The sequence below is a fragment of the Haplochromis burtoni genome, unplaced genomic scaffold (genome assembly GCF_018398535.1).
Source record: "Haplochromis burtoni strain Fernald_Lab_line unplaced genomic scaffold, NCSU_Asbu1 Contig_47, whole genome shotgun sequence".
Lineage (NCBI taxonomy): Eukaryota > Metazoa > Chordata > Actinopteri > Cichliformes > Cichlidae > Haplochromis > Haplochromis burtoni.
In genome coordinates, this window is record NW_024582408.1 from 369,562 (window position 1) to 384,681 (window position 15,120).

A 15,120-nucleotide genomic window follows, 5' to 3' on the forward strand; every position below is an offset into this window, starting at 1 on the left:
TTTTTCGTGGTTGCATAAAGCTTTTAATGCGCTTTGTTGTCATTTTTCCACTGATGTTTAACTTAATTTGTTAACGGGTTTCTGACTGCTCATGAAAGCGGGTTGATGAAGTTGCTGTGAAGTAATGTACACCTTAATTTTGAATGCAAGAGCTCAAATAAAGAAATTCCCATCACAGACACAGCACAGGTGGTTGTATAGCAATTTAACTACAAATCCTTAGGTATCAATGGCTGTTTAGTTTCATTTAAAGTTTTTTAATCAGGTATTTAAATGCATTTACAGTTTTCCATCATGTGTGCATTTCATTAACATTTTTTTTCTTCCCATTGACTACTTTTATTTTTGCTGCATGTGTACTTTCATTGGCACTGTGACACAAGTTACATTACGCCTAATGAGTACAATGTCATGCTGTTGTTAGAGCAGTTTCTTTACACAGCAGTGGCCCTTGTTCTCAGGTTACGTGGCCTTGTGTTTCTTGCAACGCAGCTTTTCCCTCCGTCATTAGCAGCTAATCTAAACGTGGGATAAGGATACTTGGCCGAATAATCGCAGCAACACATCCGTTAAACTCCTTTGGCTTTTTGGTATTATGGAGTGGAGCCACTGCTGGCTATCGGTGGCTCAAGAGCATTATGGAGATTCTGAGTCATGTGGTCCGGTTGCGGCCAGCGGAGCAGCTAAAAAGCACGGGGAGGGGGGTATGGGTTTTGTCATTCGTGCCCCAGAGTTTAAGAATGACAGCTTTGACTGCCGTTAAGCCTCGTAGCTTTTCGGAGGCGTACTGAGGCTGAAAGTCAAGAAATGGGCCGGAGGCTGCCACGTGAAGGAGAAGACCAATGGAAAAGCTGAACTTGTTGTGAAGTTTAGCTGAAAGATCTTGTGCTTACTATTGAAAGTGGAGAAATGCAAAACAATCTTCACTTAGAAGAAGTTAATAGCCAGCTGCAGTTTGGATGCAAATGCTGGAGAATGTGGAGAACGCCACTAGATACCTCCTAATTGTTTTGGAGTGTTACTATCATAGATGTCTCCAAAGGAAGTGCATTAAACCATGGCCCTACATAACCTTTAACTGTAACTTTAATAATTCTGTTCTCCGTTACGTTAAAATATATGCAATATGTATGCACCAAGCACTATGATAAAAGTACATTTCACACCCAAAGCGAGGTTTAGAGGAGTAATACTAACCTATCCAGCAATTACATTTTTTACACTTTTAAATATTCAAATATGATAATATAAGTTTCACTTGTTAAAATTTCATCTTTATTAACATATTAATAGATTTAGATTTTTGAATTTTTTTTTATTTTTTAAAAACTATACATACGCATATAATTTTTTATAAATATTATACTTTAGAAAAAATATTTGCTATGCTCATGTTTAAATTTTGAATTTTAAAAACTTATTTACCAAATTGGCTTTGGTTCACAATAGTCATAAATCAATTCATAAAAACTAACTGATAATAATCAACACACATTTATAAAAATAAATACATAAAACTTACATAATCAACAACATATTAGTGTACTAAGCATAGTTTAAATGAAGTCTGCAGATGAGTGTACCTCTAAACTTTAGTGCTTAAGTAAATGTACTGAATTCCCACCACATCCCAATCCTACATTTTATCTTGGATTATAAAATTACTTGCAATCACTGTGTCACTGTAAATAAGGCTGACAAACAAATGGCTTTCAACACTGGAAATGGAAAGTAAGTGTGCAACAATAATAAAGATCAATATAACTACAATGAATAAGTAATAACTACTTGCATTACTTCACATTTACACCTTGGCTCTGCATGCTGAATTGGATTAGGATCAAAGCAGATCTACCATGAGGCACTAGGTGTTATGAAGTGCCCTGCTCAGTGCCTGTATTTCGAGAAGGAGCCATACCAGGGTTTTAAAAAAAATCTACTGCCTTATTTTGCTGGCTCTGCATCTCAACAACATTGTGTTTTTTTTCAATGCATGAGTGTTAACAAGCTGAATTTCCTCATCTTTGGTGCCCCGTACTTCACCTTGAGAGACAGAAGTGGTTTAGGTTAGCAGTTTGCTTTGGAGTCTTTATTGTTACTTTGTAAAAGATGGAAGGTTTTTTTGTTGTTGTTTTTTTAGCTGCAAAAAGAACATTTTCATTTTGTGACGTGCGTCAGAATTTTATTTTTTATTTTTTTTTATTTTTTAAACTCATTAACATTAAACTGCAACAATGGAAGCAACTCATTCACTCTCTTGTTGAGCTGACTGCAGCACAGAAAAAATAATCCAGAATTATTCTCAGAGTAATTATGGTCTAATGCCATGCAAAATTATTGTTCACCTAATCCACTCACAAAGGGCTTTGATTTTAAAAATGACTGTGAGAATAATTCTATTGTAAACGTGATGGTTTATGAGGAGGAAATTAAAATGATTTTGTGAAATGACTCATATTCTGATTTTGACTGCTTGGTCCAGTTCTTTTCTGGATTAAAGTCCAAAAAACGAACTGAGGTATGAAAAACTTACATTAATGCCAGCAGTGACTTTACACAGAAATAAACAATTGTGCATTATAAGAAGTTGTATGTTTTTATGGTTTATCTTTTTTTTTTAAAATAAATTTTTATTTATTTATTTTTCCAACAGTCCTAAATGTAAACAGTCATTAGCATTGTTCAAGGAATATCTAATCAACCTGTAATCACTGTTATTTCAGAGTAAAAGCATAGAGGTGTGATCTTATAGCTGTGTAATGGAAACCATGAATTTTTATTCTGAAATAGAGTTAAAATTTTTAAATAACTGTAACATTTTATAAATTTTGCTAATATCAACATGTTCACAATAATCTGATACCATAAAGTGACTGACTTTTTTTAATGGACTCTCATTATTACTGTATTTCTTTATCTTGCGTTTTTAGCTTGAATCGACAAGTGTTGATGCGTAAAAATTATGACATAAAGCTAAAAAAAAAAAAAGCCAAATTAGCTAAAGAGCAAGATAGTAAGTAGCATTTATTACACAAACTATAATACAATAAACATGTAACATGTTAAAAGAAATTGCACTTGTTTACCTGCAGTAGCCCCGTTACCTCCCTGCGTGCCTTCTTTTGTGTTTCCCACTGCTCTCCCGTCTTTTAATGTTCAAAGGCTGAAATTGTGCAGTTAAAGAAGTAGAGACAAAAGATTTGTTGGGGGAAAATTACTGGGCACTTGTTTGCAGTGCATGCTGCACACATGGCAAAAACATACTTCCTTTTGCACAAGTTACCTTGAGACAAGGACAGTACATTTCATGTTTGAACAGTAAGGGGATGCTCTTCATGTTGTTTGTGAATCTGGCCTTCTGTTTTCATTCATTAAATCTCATTTTTGTCCAATTTTTTTGACTAGTTTGCTGTTCTTTGACAAGGTCATGGCCTTTCTGGAGCTAAGCATTGTTGTATTTCTTTTTTTTTTCTAATTTTTTTGCTGTATTCTACAATCATCCTCCTCTCTTTTGTATTCTGTCCCATGCTGCAGTACAGTGAATGTCTCCATCGTTATGGCAATATTAAGAAACTCTTAGTTAGGACTTAAAATGTTATGCAACCCCCACCACACCAACACTCTAAGCTGTCAGTTAGTTAACTGGCTGAAGGTCAGGCTTAGATTATGCCCCTGGGTAATGAATATGACGCTTTGTTGAACAAGAAGTAAACATATGCCCCTGGGGGTAGGAATTAACGGACACACACACACACACTCTCTCTCTCTCTTTTACCAAGCATATGTAGAGTGAATGGGGCTTATTATACACCTGCAAGTGGGGTCAAAGTCTGTCAATCCCTAGCTTATGGTATTATGATAGATTTTAGAATCACTCTCTAATGGCAGTCATTCAGTTTGTAATCTCAGCAGCTTGATGCAAAAGCACTCAACGTTCCAGCTAAGGGTCTGTTGAAAATAAGGCCTTCTCCTCCTCATTCATTCCTCACTTCCCTCTTCCCCAAAGGTCTTATGACAAGTCAGCTGTTAGTGACATCACAGATGCAGGATCATATGTCAGAAACCTTTGCTGCCTGACTTATATCCCTTGCAACCATGGCCACTTGAGGCCAAAAGAGCGGCGAGAGGCCCCGGGGGGTGGAGGCAGGGGCACTCTTCAGAGCAAGAACATCTGACCCGTGTGTGAGTTTGTTTGTGTGGGCAACCAGACTGTGCGCATCTTGTCATCAGCTTGAGAAGACATCTATCATGTGCATGTGTGCATGTGTGTGTGAATTAAAAGTCCAGGTTCTGTGTATGTGAGTATCTGGGTTATGGTGATCAGGGGGCATGACAATTAGTGAGCATGGCCCTTGTGAAAAAAATATTCAGAAAAACTTGTTTGTGGAATTTCAAGTCAAGTTTTGATCACAAGGTAGTAGCTCCACCTAAAGTCAGCTTTGCAAATTACACTAAAGTTCATTATGTGATAATATTTAAATTCTTCTTCTTCTTTTTTTTTTAGAAAATAAATTAATCCTAAAAAAAATTAAGACACCACTTAATACACACACAAAAACCTTGCTAGGTCTCATGTTGATTACAAATTTCACTTTTACAATTGTCTACTCGTTGTGTCTCTAGCACTGTTCTGATGAGCATGTGCCACGACTGCACAGTTTTTTGACTGCCTGTAACGCTTCACTGGGGAAAATAATCTCATGTCGTAATCCGTTTATGAACCTACAATGAAACTTGGAAGATTATGATGTTACATTTCTTAGAAATAACCCTGTTAGGGAGAGATCATTGCTAATATCTGCACATTGTCCTATAGTATGGAAGTTCTCATCCCCAAAATGATCTGGACCAAGTGTGTATAACATAAGGCCAATCAAAGACTCCAATCTGGCCCACTGGAAAATGAAAAATGATGCAGATTGTGAAGTTCTTACTATAAGTTAAAATTTTGTTTTTACAGCTTTTCCTACTAAAGACTTTCCCTGTGGTCTTTCGTACTACACCATAGTAAATAAGTAATATATAAGTATTTTATTGACAGAAATGCTCCTGTTTTTCCCTATCTGGTGTAGAATCTCTATTTTTTATAGAGGAAAAAGGGACATTTTCTTAGTTTCTAAATTAACAAAAAGTTAGTTCTGTTATTTCAGGACAGTCTGGGCAATGAGCTGTCTAAACTTTTTCTGTTTTTAAGTATGCCTGTTTCTTACATTTTAAGACCAAAATCATGCTGACAGATTTCCTCAATTTCTTTATCACATAGAAAAAGGGAAATGCACTTTATTTAAATTCTTTTTTCTTAATGGAACATATCTGAGGGATTCAATAATTAGTTAAACTACTTTACACTGACAGAAAGGCAAGTTTCGCTTGAGGTCAAAGTGAGCTGTTAAATGAGTTGACATTCCTGATCTAGGGCGGTTGAAACCCGATGATGCCGCTAGATGGCAGCACCGAGCCATGTAAAATTTAACAGCATCATAAAAGCTACTCCCCCGGTAGAGTCGCATTTTAAAAGCCCTAAACACAAGGAAAGGGAGTAAGAGAGCTTACTAAATAGAAGCAATCTCTAAACGTGATCAGTCATTAGTAGCAGATAGCAGCACAGAATGAAAACAACAACAAAGCCGGCAGACTGCGCTTTATTAACAAATGAAGGGATTATATTAGAGACACTTGAAACTGTTAACGTCATTATTAGTCTTTCAATGATGAAGGAAGGAATATTCTGATAGGAAATATAAGTGTAATAAGTTGTGAAGAGAAAATGAAACAAGTTGTCACAGGCCTCTGTACAAACTAAGTGCAACCAATTATTCAGTAGCTTGTATAACAATCCTCAGCAATGACACTTAAAAAGACACTGAAATAACGACTGTCGCTGTTTTATTTTTGAGTAAAACATATGCACGTTTCCGCTTAAAAAAACAAACAAAAAATAGGACATCAAATTAACGAGGGAACCTGAAAGCAGCTCCGTCGCCAAAGCAACGCTTACCAAACAGACTCTACAGGACTGCTGCGGACGACTTTAACTGTACAACGTTTAATGACTTTTAGTAATTTTTACAACATCGTCAAACAATGGAAGAAGCTGGCAAAGTGCATGAAGAGGCGCCCGAACCTCCTGTGTTGTCCGACAATCAAGTGGATAAGAAGGGGTAACCTGCAGCTTACTGTGGCTAAACACTGCGATAGACGGGACAACGACAACTACCCTGAAAGCGCCGTTGCACGTTGTTTGTGTGTGTGTGTGTGTGTGTGTGTGTGTGTGTGTGTGTGTGTGTGTGTGTGTGTGTGTGTGTGTTTTAAATCTGACCGTTTAATAAATACGATGAACTCTGTCACTTTGCAGTTTGGCCCATTTTTGTTGATACTTTGCTCATTTGAGTTGAACGGTACTCATGTAAAAAAAAAAAGTGGAACAACGAATGTTTTAAAAGCTGTAAAAGCCTCACAGTTATATTTTATTACATCAGTTGAACACAGATACATAAAAAATAACCTCTAATAATCAAAAGACCACAGTTACATGTCGTAAATCTTTTCTTAGTGTCCCAGGTGATTAAGTAAAGCGTAAAGTTAACCTGATATCACTCTACAGATGGTAACTATATTGTATGTTTATAGGGCCTCCAGTTTTAAGGGAAAGAAAGACCCCACTGAGGAGGGGAATGAAGAGCTGAAGAGCAAAATGGAAGAAGAAAAGACGGACGTCAAAAAGGTTGTTTTTTCATGTTTCCCTGTCACCTACCTCTGCAGGATTAGTGAAACAATTGAAATGTGTATGTCTGGACTTCTTTTGGGTTTGTGAAGAGATTTCAGATTTCACCTTCATCAGATTTCATCCACGAGATCTCTTTAGTTCCAAAAACCTGATGGAGAGTGACAGACAATTAAACCCTTTTCTGTTGTCCCCCTGGAGTGTAATCATGTGAGTTCTTAAGAGTCACATGATGAACCTAGGTGTGAACATGGTGTGAATCCTGTCACATGATGTCCAGTTCAATTCAATGAAATTCAAGATGTGAATCTTTTGTAAGACATTAGCTCATCCTGCTTTAAGATATTGATATTGCAGCCTTGAGAGACCTTCCCAGGCACTTTAACCTTCACTAACACCTCATCCTCTATAATGAGATCCATGCCTTGTTCACACCTTGGCTTGTGTGACTCTTAATGACTTGCATGATTGCAAGGTGGTTCGAGGACTCTCAGGACACCAACAGGAGGACAATGTCATTAGGGGTTAAATACCGGCAGCTTGACACCAGTTTTTAGAACTGAAGAGACTTCATGGATGAGAGGTGAGTTGTCACAAAACAAAAAAGTTGCCTTCATTTTAAGGCAGGGCAGCTTAGGATAAATTTACATTTCACTCCAAATAAGCTTTGCGAGGCAAAAGTACTAACAGGACTAGAAAGAGGAATCAAATTTCTTTCATATCAAGTTCTCTTCATTGGTTCTCTGAATTTAAATAATTCTTTCTTGTCAGTTTTGAATAGCGATATCTTACCCATCATATCTTAAAGACCCTATAGTACCATAATATATAACCTGTGGCTTCTAGAGCTTCTAAAACTAGAATCAGAGCCACAGCCTTCAACTATCAGGACCCTGTACTGTGGATCTTGCTCACAGTTTGGATTCAGGACATAAACATCTGTTGATGAAACTAGGCTACGAAGAGAGGTGATGATCAGTCAGCAGCAGAGAAAGATCTCTACAGATCATGACAGTGTCGGTGGAAAAATATAGAGAAGGTCAGAAAGATCTTCAGTGTGTCTTCGTGGATCTAGAGAAAGCATCTGATGGGGTGCCAAGAGGGGAATTGTGCCACTGCATGAGGAAGTCAGGAGTGGCAGAGAAGTATGTGAGGGAGGTGGAAGACATGTACAGTGAGACAGTGGTGAGGTGTGGAGTACGAGTGACACATGGGTTCAAACCGGATCAGCTCTAAGCCCCATCTTATTAGCAGTGATGATGGACAGGTTGACTAATGAGGTTAGGCAGGAGCTTCTGTGAACCATGATGTTTGCAGACGATATTCTGATCTGTAGTGAGAGTAGGAAAAGGTGAAAGAGAGGAACGATGGAAGTATGCAGTGAAAACAAGAGGAGTGAAGGTCAGCAGAAACAAGCCAGAATACAAGCGTCTGAATGAAAGGGACACCGGTGGAAAGGTGAAGAATAGAGATAGTGAAGGTATATGAGTTTAAATACCTGGGGTCATCCATCCAAAGGAACAAACATTATATCAGAGGGTTAGGTCATGATTTTGTGTTCTTGACTCTTATTTTGCATTGTGATTGCTATGTTGGAGTGAAATAATTAAATCCATTAAAGCGAGTGGCCAAAGGAGAGGCAGCATTATAATATCCACTAAAATAGATCTTTATAACTGAAACTGAAAACAAAACTGAAGTTACTGCAAAAGATGAAGTCCAATCACTAAATGGACACTACCACAATCAGATGTAGCTTTCTTAAATTCTTATGAGATGTATTTATTTTGATTTGTCCCACTTTCACTGCTCAGAGGATAATGAGCCTGCAGAAACGTCTGACCACATTAGTGACCAACATTCAAACTGCAGTGGACGCCAAAGAGATGGAGCGAAGGTCAGGGATGGAGGACAACTGCAGAATTAGGTACGTCTTTTAAATTGTTCTCAGTGTTCAAATCACGCTTTCTCCCATGCAGAAAACCCAGTGCTAAAGTGGCTGATGTTAAATTATGATATTCTTTCCCATCAAACAGAGAGGAGCGACTGAAAGATGATGCTAAGGCCTGTCAGGAAAAGGTTGAGGAGATCAGAAAAGGGTGGTCAATAGTTAATCAAAAGGTGGTTCATTCAGAACTGCAGAGTGTCCTGGACAGCCAGCAGCAGCTGTGTGCTGCAGTGATAGAAGACAAGAAAAAACTCATAAGGGAGCTCCAATGGGTAAATCATACACAAATGAGTAAAAGCATGATTTCATGGAGTTTGCATTTGTACCTCAAAGCCATTGTTTATAACTTGGTTCCCTTTTCTGCACTGTGCTGAACAGGAGCGCCGGGTCAAAGAGGATGAGTATTTGAAGAACTTGAGAAGGCTCGATGAGGAGATCAAACTGATGCTCGACAGGATGCAGCAACAGTTTCAAAACCTGTCCAAGGCCTACAGAGAGGAGCTCACACAACTTCAGGTAGAACCAGATCTGAGTCACAAAGGAGCATTAAATGATTTTTAGTGCATCTGAATCAGTGAGCTGATCACATCTTTGCCTTATTTCAGTTTGACTTTTTGTTTTTAACTCCGCTTAGTTACGGTTAGTTTCTATTGTGGGTTTGTGTGTTTCAGTTTAGATTTTACTTGTTTGAAAATGTTTAGTTTTTCTTTTAGTTGAGTTTTTATTAGTTTCAGTTTAGGAAAATCACTGCAGGTATTACGATAAAAACAAATCCAGTGTCTGCATAAATACATCAAGACATCACGTCTTGTGTCATGCACTTATGCATACTGCATATATCTACTACTTACTTTGCTTGTAAAAAGCGGTTATTTGAGGTACTGCTCCCTTCTTATCAGCTCAAAGCAGTCTGGCTGTTTTCCTGTAACTTCTATCATCAACGAGGCATTTTCACCCAGGGAACTACCACTCACCAATTATTTTCTCTATTTCAAAGCATTCTCTGTAAACCTTAGAGATGGTTGTGCAGCAATATCCCATTATATCTATGTTATCTAGATTCTTATTAATAATCTAATGATTGTCCTGTTTTTGGCAGGGAGTTTATCAGCAGGAAATTGAAGTCTTACTTGCTAAAGACAAGGCTAAGCTGAAAGAACATATGAAGGAACATTGGGACACAGAGGTTAGGATTATTTAAATTAATTCACATACACTTAACTTCTCATTGATGCTAATATGTTACATATATCAGTTCTGTATGTAATGAATGTAACCTATTTCTAGCTGGAGAGTCTGATGGAGAGGAGGAGGATGGTAGAGGAGTCTGAAAAGACAGTTCATGATGTTATGTTGGAGAATACCACCAAAATCAAACTCATGCAGCTGGAAGAAAATGCAAAGTCTCAGGTTTGTTTTACCCCAGTGCTTTATTACAATATGATGAAGCCTGGATGTTCTTTGGTGCTGAACATGCCATAGAGTGGTAGTGGTTGTGCTGCAAAAAATAAGATCAGTGTTTTACCACTCGATGTAAATGAACGCTCAGTCTTGAGATTGCTTTTCTTGCTTTTACAGGCTCGGCTGAGAGAACAACAACAGATGAAAGGCAAATCTGTAATTTTAAATTTTAAACAACTTGAACATGGCAACAAGATTGCAGCATATAATGCCAAGCTGGGAGAAATGAAGGGCAAAATATTAGGGTATTACAGTTTTTCGCAGATAGAAACACACATAAATACACATACATGTCCAAGTTATGATGGTATCTTTTTGTTTCAGCTCTTCGAAAGAGGTCAAAAACTTAAAAACCAAGTATGCCAAACAAAAGGACAAGTTTATGAAGCAGAGACAGTATTTGTGTGAGGTCCAAAAACGCTCCCGCCAGCACTATGAACGCATACAGAAGGAAGTCAGGTAAGTAAGTGTTAATAATAATAATAATAATAATGATAATAATATTAAAAATAATAACCTAATTCTTTTATTTTTTTTCTGTTCAACTTCAACCCTTCCTTGCTTCATGTAGGTACACCACAGCCGCTGATGCCCGAAAGTTTGAGGAGATGTGGGTAATGATGGAGGAAGAGGTGACACAGCTAGCGGAGAAGGCTTTGGCCATTGACTCTCTGATCTGCAAGCACCTTGGTTTAGCCTGGGAATGTCCTTCAGCTGCCTTCATGGAGTCACCTGGTCCCCGCAGATCTCAGGAGCATGACACTAACCCCACCAGTCACCCCTTGCAAACCAGGTATCTTTCACACTGCAGCCAGAGGATGATGGATGCATCAGTCGGGCCCAGCCTGGAGAGGGACTCAGAGCACGGCACAGGGGTGGAGGAAGGGGAGCTATCCTCAGAGATGCTGATGAAAGTGATGGAGCTGCTTTGTGATGAAACGGTTAGAAACAAGTCCACAGGTTGTGTTTATGAACGATGACAGTATGGAGGTGGTTGTTGTAGAACGGGGCATGAATTGCACATGTTCCTTAGACATCCACAGATGTGCAGTATTTATATCATACTAGACACGTCAGTAACATGTCAGTAATTACATGAGAAATTTTTGTCAAGCTAAGCTTTTCTAATTAAGCTTTGGTACAGATTAAACAAGAACAAAGTTGAATGATGAGCTTTAGCAGGGCTGATACATTTTGGGATGTTATTTAATTTGGAAATTTGAGAATAAGCTCAGGAAGCTAGAGCAATAAAACCATTTAATAATATTTCATAACTACACAATACAAATTATGCCTTTTATTGCAGGGTAAAAAACAAAGTACAATTATATATGGAAAATATTCACATTTGACAAAGCAGATGACTTAAGTAGGGTGTTAGCAGTATATCTCAGTTTTTGCATATTCAGTCAGGTATTATTATAGAGAAACACTACTTTTGTAAAACCAAAGAAAAAAACAGATAAAAAAATGCAAAATTGCAGTTACAAGAGCCTTTAAGCTAAATATCTTCCTCCCAACTTAGGGATTCCTGGTGGAAGATAAACTGCGGAAGCTGCTGGCCCCCATGGAGAAAAATGAACAGACCACTGTGAAGCTGCATTCTCTCTTTGCTGTGAGTTCACATTTAGTGCTCCTTTTCATGTTTTTCATGTAGTTACTATTGAAAATCACACATGCTCTTTTCTCTTTTAGGTTCTGGGTCTTGAAGAAAAGGATTTAGCTAAGTTGGCTGAGTTTTTACTCATGTACAAACGTCAACAAGGAGAGCAGACTGTGGTGAGAAATTGAATGAGCAGTGGGCTTGTACTGAATAAGGCCTTTGTGATTAGACAACTACTGTTCTTGTATCTTCTGTCAGTGTTTTTGTTCTGGCTGCAGGGTCATTTTGTTGAGGAGGCAGAGGTCATGGAGAACAGCGCCACAGCTGATTCAACCTCCAGACTCATCAACCCTAACAACATCTTGCCTGCTTTACAACGTTTCCTTGAGCAGCACAGGAAGTAAGACTACATACTGAATCATCAATCCCGTGTCTCTTCCTCTTTGTGAGTGTTTTATACAAATTTTTTCCTGTTGCGTTTTGAAAACGGAGGTCTGTCCATGAGCGTTCCAGTTTAAGCCATCCAGCTAGAGATACCTTAGTTGAAGAAGCCTACTGGGATAGGCTTGGCAACATTATCACTGAGGACAAACTCAAGCTGTGGGATGCAGCGGAAAGGGAATTAAAGCAGTATGAGTGAGTAACACCTACACTGAAAGCAGGAATACCTCTGAATCAGATCAGTCATTTTTGTGTGTGTGTGTCTTTCCAGAGAGGTCCTGATGGATATCTCTGAGCTTGTCCCTGAAACTGAGCTCCTGAGGCAGCAGAACACTAAGCTGCGGATGCAGCTGCAACAGATACTCAGCAGTACGTGCACTTATGTTTAAGTTTACAGCACTGTAATCTAGTGCGAATAAGAATAATGATAAAACATAGGGCCTTTACCATCATAGCACAGGGTGTATCAAAAAGAATCACCAAATTTCAAAGTGCTTTAACTGTTCACCGGCATCGAGCGACACACGTACTGTTAGAAAGAGTGAGTTTGATGTGGTGACATTATTACAGCAATGACTCCAGATACTCGCAAAAGTGTGGGATGAGTTTGACAATCATATGGACGTATGCTGGGAGGACACATTGAGCAAACTGGAAGTTTTGTATGTAAAACTTTATATTCAGCCACGTATTTTAAAATTACTGTCCATTACTATTAAAATATAGGCTTTTGAAATCAGACAATTCTTTTTTGATACACCCTGTATATTAAAACAGGAAGCTTTGATCATTTATAATAATAATTAGTGGTTAATGCTACAAATGATTAACTATCCAGCTTTTTCAATGCAAACATTTTCAGATTTCAGATTTGACTGAATTTTAGAGTGTTTTTGACTGAATGAACAGATCATTTAATCTGAATACCTCTTATACCTCTGGCCAATTCTGGCTATTATTATTATTATTGTTATTAATTTCAAGTACTTACTTCCAATACAATGAATAATTAAATGATAAAATAAGAAACATTTATCAAATTAAACTATAATCATAGCGATCAGTAAAACAAAAGGGCTTTAAAATCCCAACTGAGCAGAACATCATGGATCTAACATCTTCTCTGCCTCTCTGACAGGTACCCGGAGCTCTAATTAATGAATAATCACTGTGGAGTCCGAGAGCACTGGAAGCGCCTTTGTGTTCATTTAAAAAAAACAACAAAAAAAAACACCATTAAATGATAATGTAGTGTGAGATTTTTTATTTTTTTATTTTTTACAAATGTAAAAGAAAAATAGTCTTACAGTGTAGTTAATCAAATACATACAGTGGTTCAGTGTAAACACAACAGTACACAGAGGATGTGTGTGTGGTTCGTCTCTACCCAGCAATGTTAAACAGCTTGTGGCTGAGCGCTGAGGGCAGAGAGAAGAAGAGCAGAACCAGAAAGAGCAGACCCAGTACAGCAACCAGCAGCATCACACAGTGCAGCTTGTAGTGCCTCCAGGCCAGGATACACATCGTCCTCACTGGAGCCAGCAGCCACGACATGCTGGCATTGGGGCGACTGCAAAGACAGATTCATAAATCAAACAGCAGTCACTGAAATTCAAAAAAAGCATGTTAGATTGTTAGTAAGTTTAATTTTGATTTTGGAGCTAATTGAGAAAATTTGTCTGTAATTAGTTGAATTAACATCCAATAAAATCCAAATAAAATTAAAGCCCAATATCTTTTTGGCTCTGTTTTTGATGCTGCTGAAGGAAATTCTTCAGGCCAATGTGAACTAGTCACTAACTTGATTTACCTTTTCTGCTGAGCAAGTTGTCTGCAGTAGTCTACAAGCCCTTAGCTCAGGAGTCCCCAATCCCAGTCCACGAGGGCCGGTGTCCCTGCAGGTTTTAGATGTGTCTTTGATCCATCACAGCTGATTTAAATGAATAAATTACCGTCTCAACATGTCTTGAAGTTCTCCAGAGGCCTGGTAATGAACTAATCATTTGATTCAGGTGTGTGAGATCTAAAACCTGCAGGGACACCGACCCTCGCAGACTGGGATTGGGGACCAATGCTTTAGCTGCTCTCTTTAGGGGTTGTCATACTGGATCATCTGCCTTCATCTCACCTTATCACCTCGTGATAGGTATGGCACACCAACCCTGTGCATTGTCCATCCTGGTCTTTCCCAGTGAAAATCTTAATCACATCAGGTCTCACTGCCGTCTTGTAAAGCTTGTAAAACGATCTGTGTTCACTACCTCTGCTCCTTGCAGTTTCACTGTTACACCCATCTCTCTCGCTCACACACGTATTCTGTTTCACTTATACCGACTTTCATTCCTTTTTTCTCCAGAGAATACTTCTGTACCAAAAACATAAAAATACATTTTAGTGTACTGGTTGAGGGTTTTGTGTGCAACAAAATAATGTTAGTCAAGCATGTCAATCTATATAGCTATATATGTCTATATCTCTGCAGGCCTTTAAGCCATTCTTATTTCCCAGTCTGGAACTTAGTAAAAACAAATGCGACACTCCTGTCTAGTAAGTGGGACAGTTGGATGAAAACGTCTAAGTTAGTGTGTTAGATACCAGCTTAGTCATTCATTTTTTTCTCACTTTTAATATTCTATTAATTTATTTATTTTAACCCAAATCAGATCTTTAAATCTAAATGAATCCTTTAGTGAGGATTTAGTGCTCAGGGTTTTGGCTAAACAATGAAACTGAACTTAATGCTCATCACAGCACGACAGGATGTAAACATTAATGGCATCCTTGTCAGCTGTTTGAGAGCTGTAAACTTCTTTTTGTCCTTTGAGCCCCACAGGGGCAAGAATCATTCAAGAAATGGTAAATCAGCACAGATTATCATCAGCATACTTTTAAGGATAACTAGCACTATGGGGGTGTTATGTTATCAGTGTAATTCAGTCTATT

The 15,120-nt window shown here is 38.1% G+C and overlaps 2 protein-coding genes across 6 annotated transcripts in view; one reads left to right on the forward strand and one right to left on the reverse strand.

Annotated features, from left to right (window-relative positions):
* The first annotated feature begins 5,968 nt into the window (after positions 1–5,968).
* drc1 (dynein regulatory complex subunit 1 homolog (Chlamydomonas)) lies at positions 5,969–13,436 on the forward strand. The gene is made up of 16 exons (XM_005921642.3): positions 5,969–6,161; positions 6,631–6,724; positions 8,539–8,651; positions 8,761–8,944; positions 9,051–9,188; positions 9,772–9,858; positions 9,960–10,082; positions 10,251–10,378; positions 10,458–10,592; positions 10,705–11,074; positions 11,659–11,748; positions 11,829–11,912; positions 12,015–12,136; positions 12,229–12,372; positions 12,449–12,546; positions 13,316–13,436. The coding sequence occupies exons 1-16, from the start codon at positions 6,085–6,087 to the stop codon at positions 13,333–13,335; spliced, it is 2,007 nt and encodes a 668-aa protein (XP_005921704.1). The 5' UTR covers positions 5,969–6,084; the 3' UTR covers positions 13,336–13,436.
* A 9-nt stretch (positions 13,437–13,445) lies between these two features.
* otofa (otoferlin a) overlaps positions 13,446–15,120 on the reverse strand; it is an 83,751-nt gene continuing 82,076 nt past the window's right edge. For all 5 annotated transcript variants that reach the window (XM_042220335.1, XM_042220339.1, XM_042220338.1 and 2 more), the window contains one exon: positions 13,446–13,747. In XM_042220335.1, coding sequence (XP_042076269.1) covers positions 13,561–13,747 — 187 coding nt within the window. In that variant the 3' untranslated portion in view covers positions 13,446–13,560. The remainder of the gene's footprint in view (positions 13,748–15,120) is intronic.

Coding starts and splice junctions, on each gene's coding strand:
- drc1 (XM_005921642.3), top strand. CDS start 6,085: ATGGAAGAAGCTGGCAAAGTGCATGAAGAGGCGCCCGAACCTCCTGTG. Junction 9,859..9,959: donor AGGAACATTGGGACACAGAG/GTTAGGATTATT, acceptor ACCTATTTCTAG/CTGGAGAGTCTGATGGAGAG. Junction 10,083..10,250: donor AAGAAAATGCAAAGTCTCAG/GTTTGTTTTACC, acceptor TTGCTTTTACAG/GCTCGGCTGAGAGAACAACA.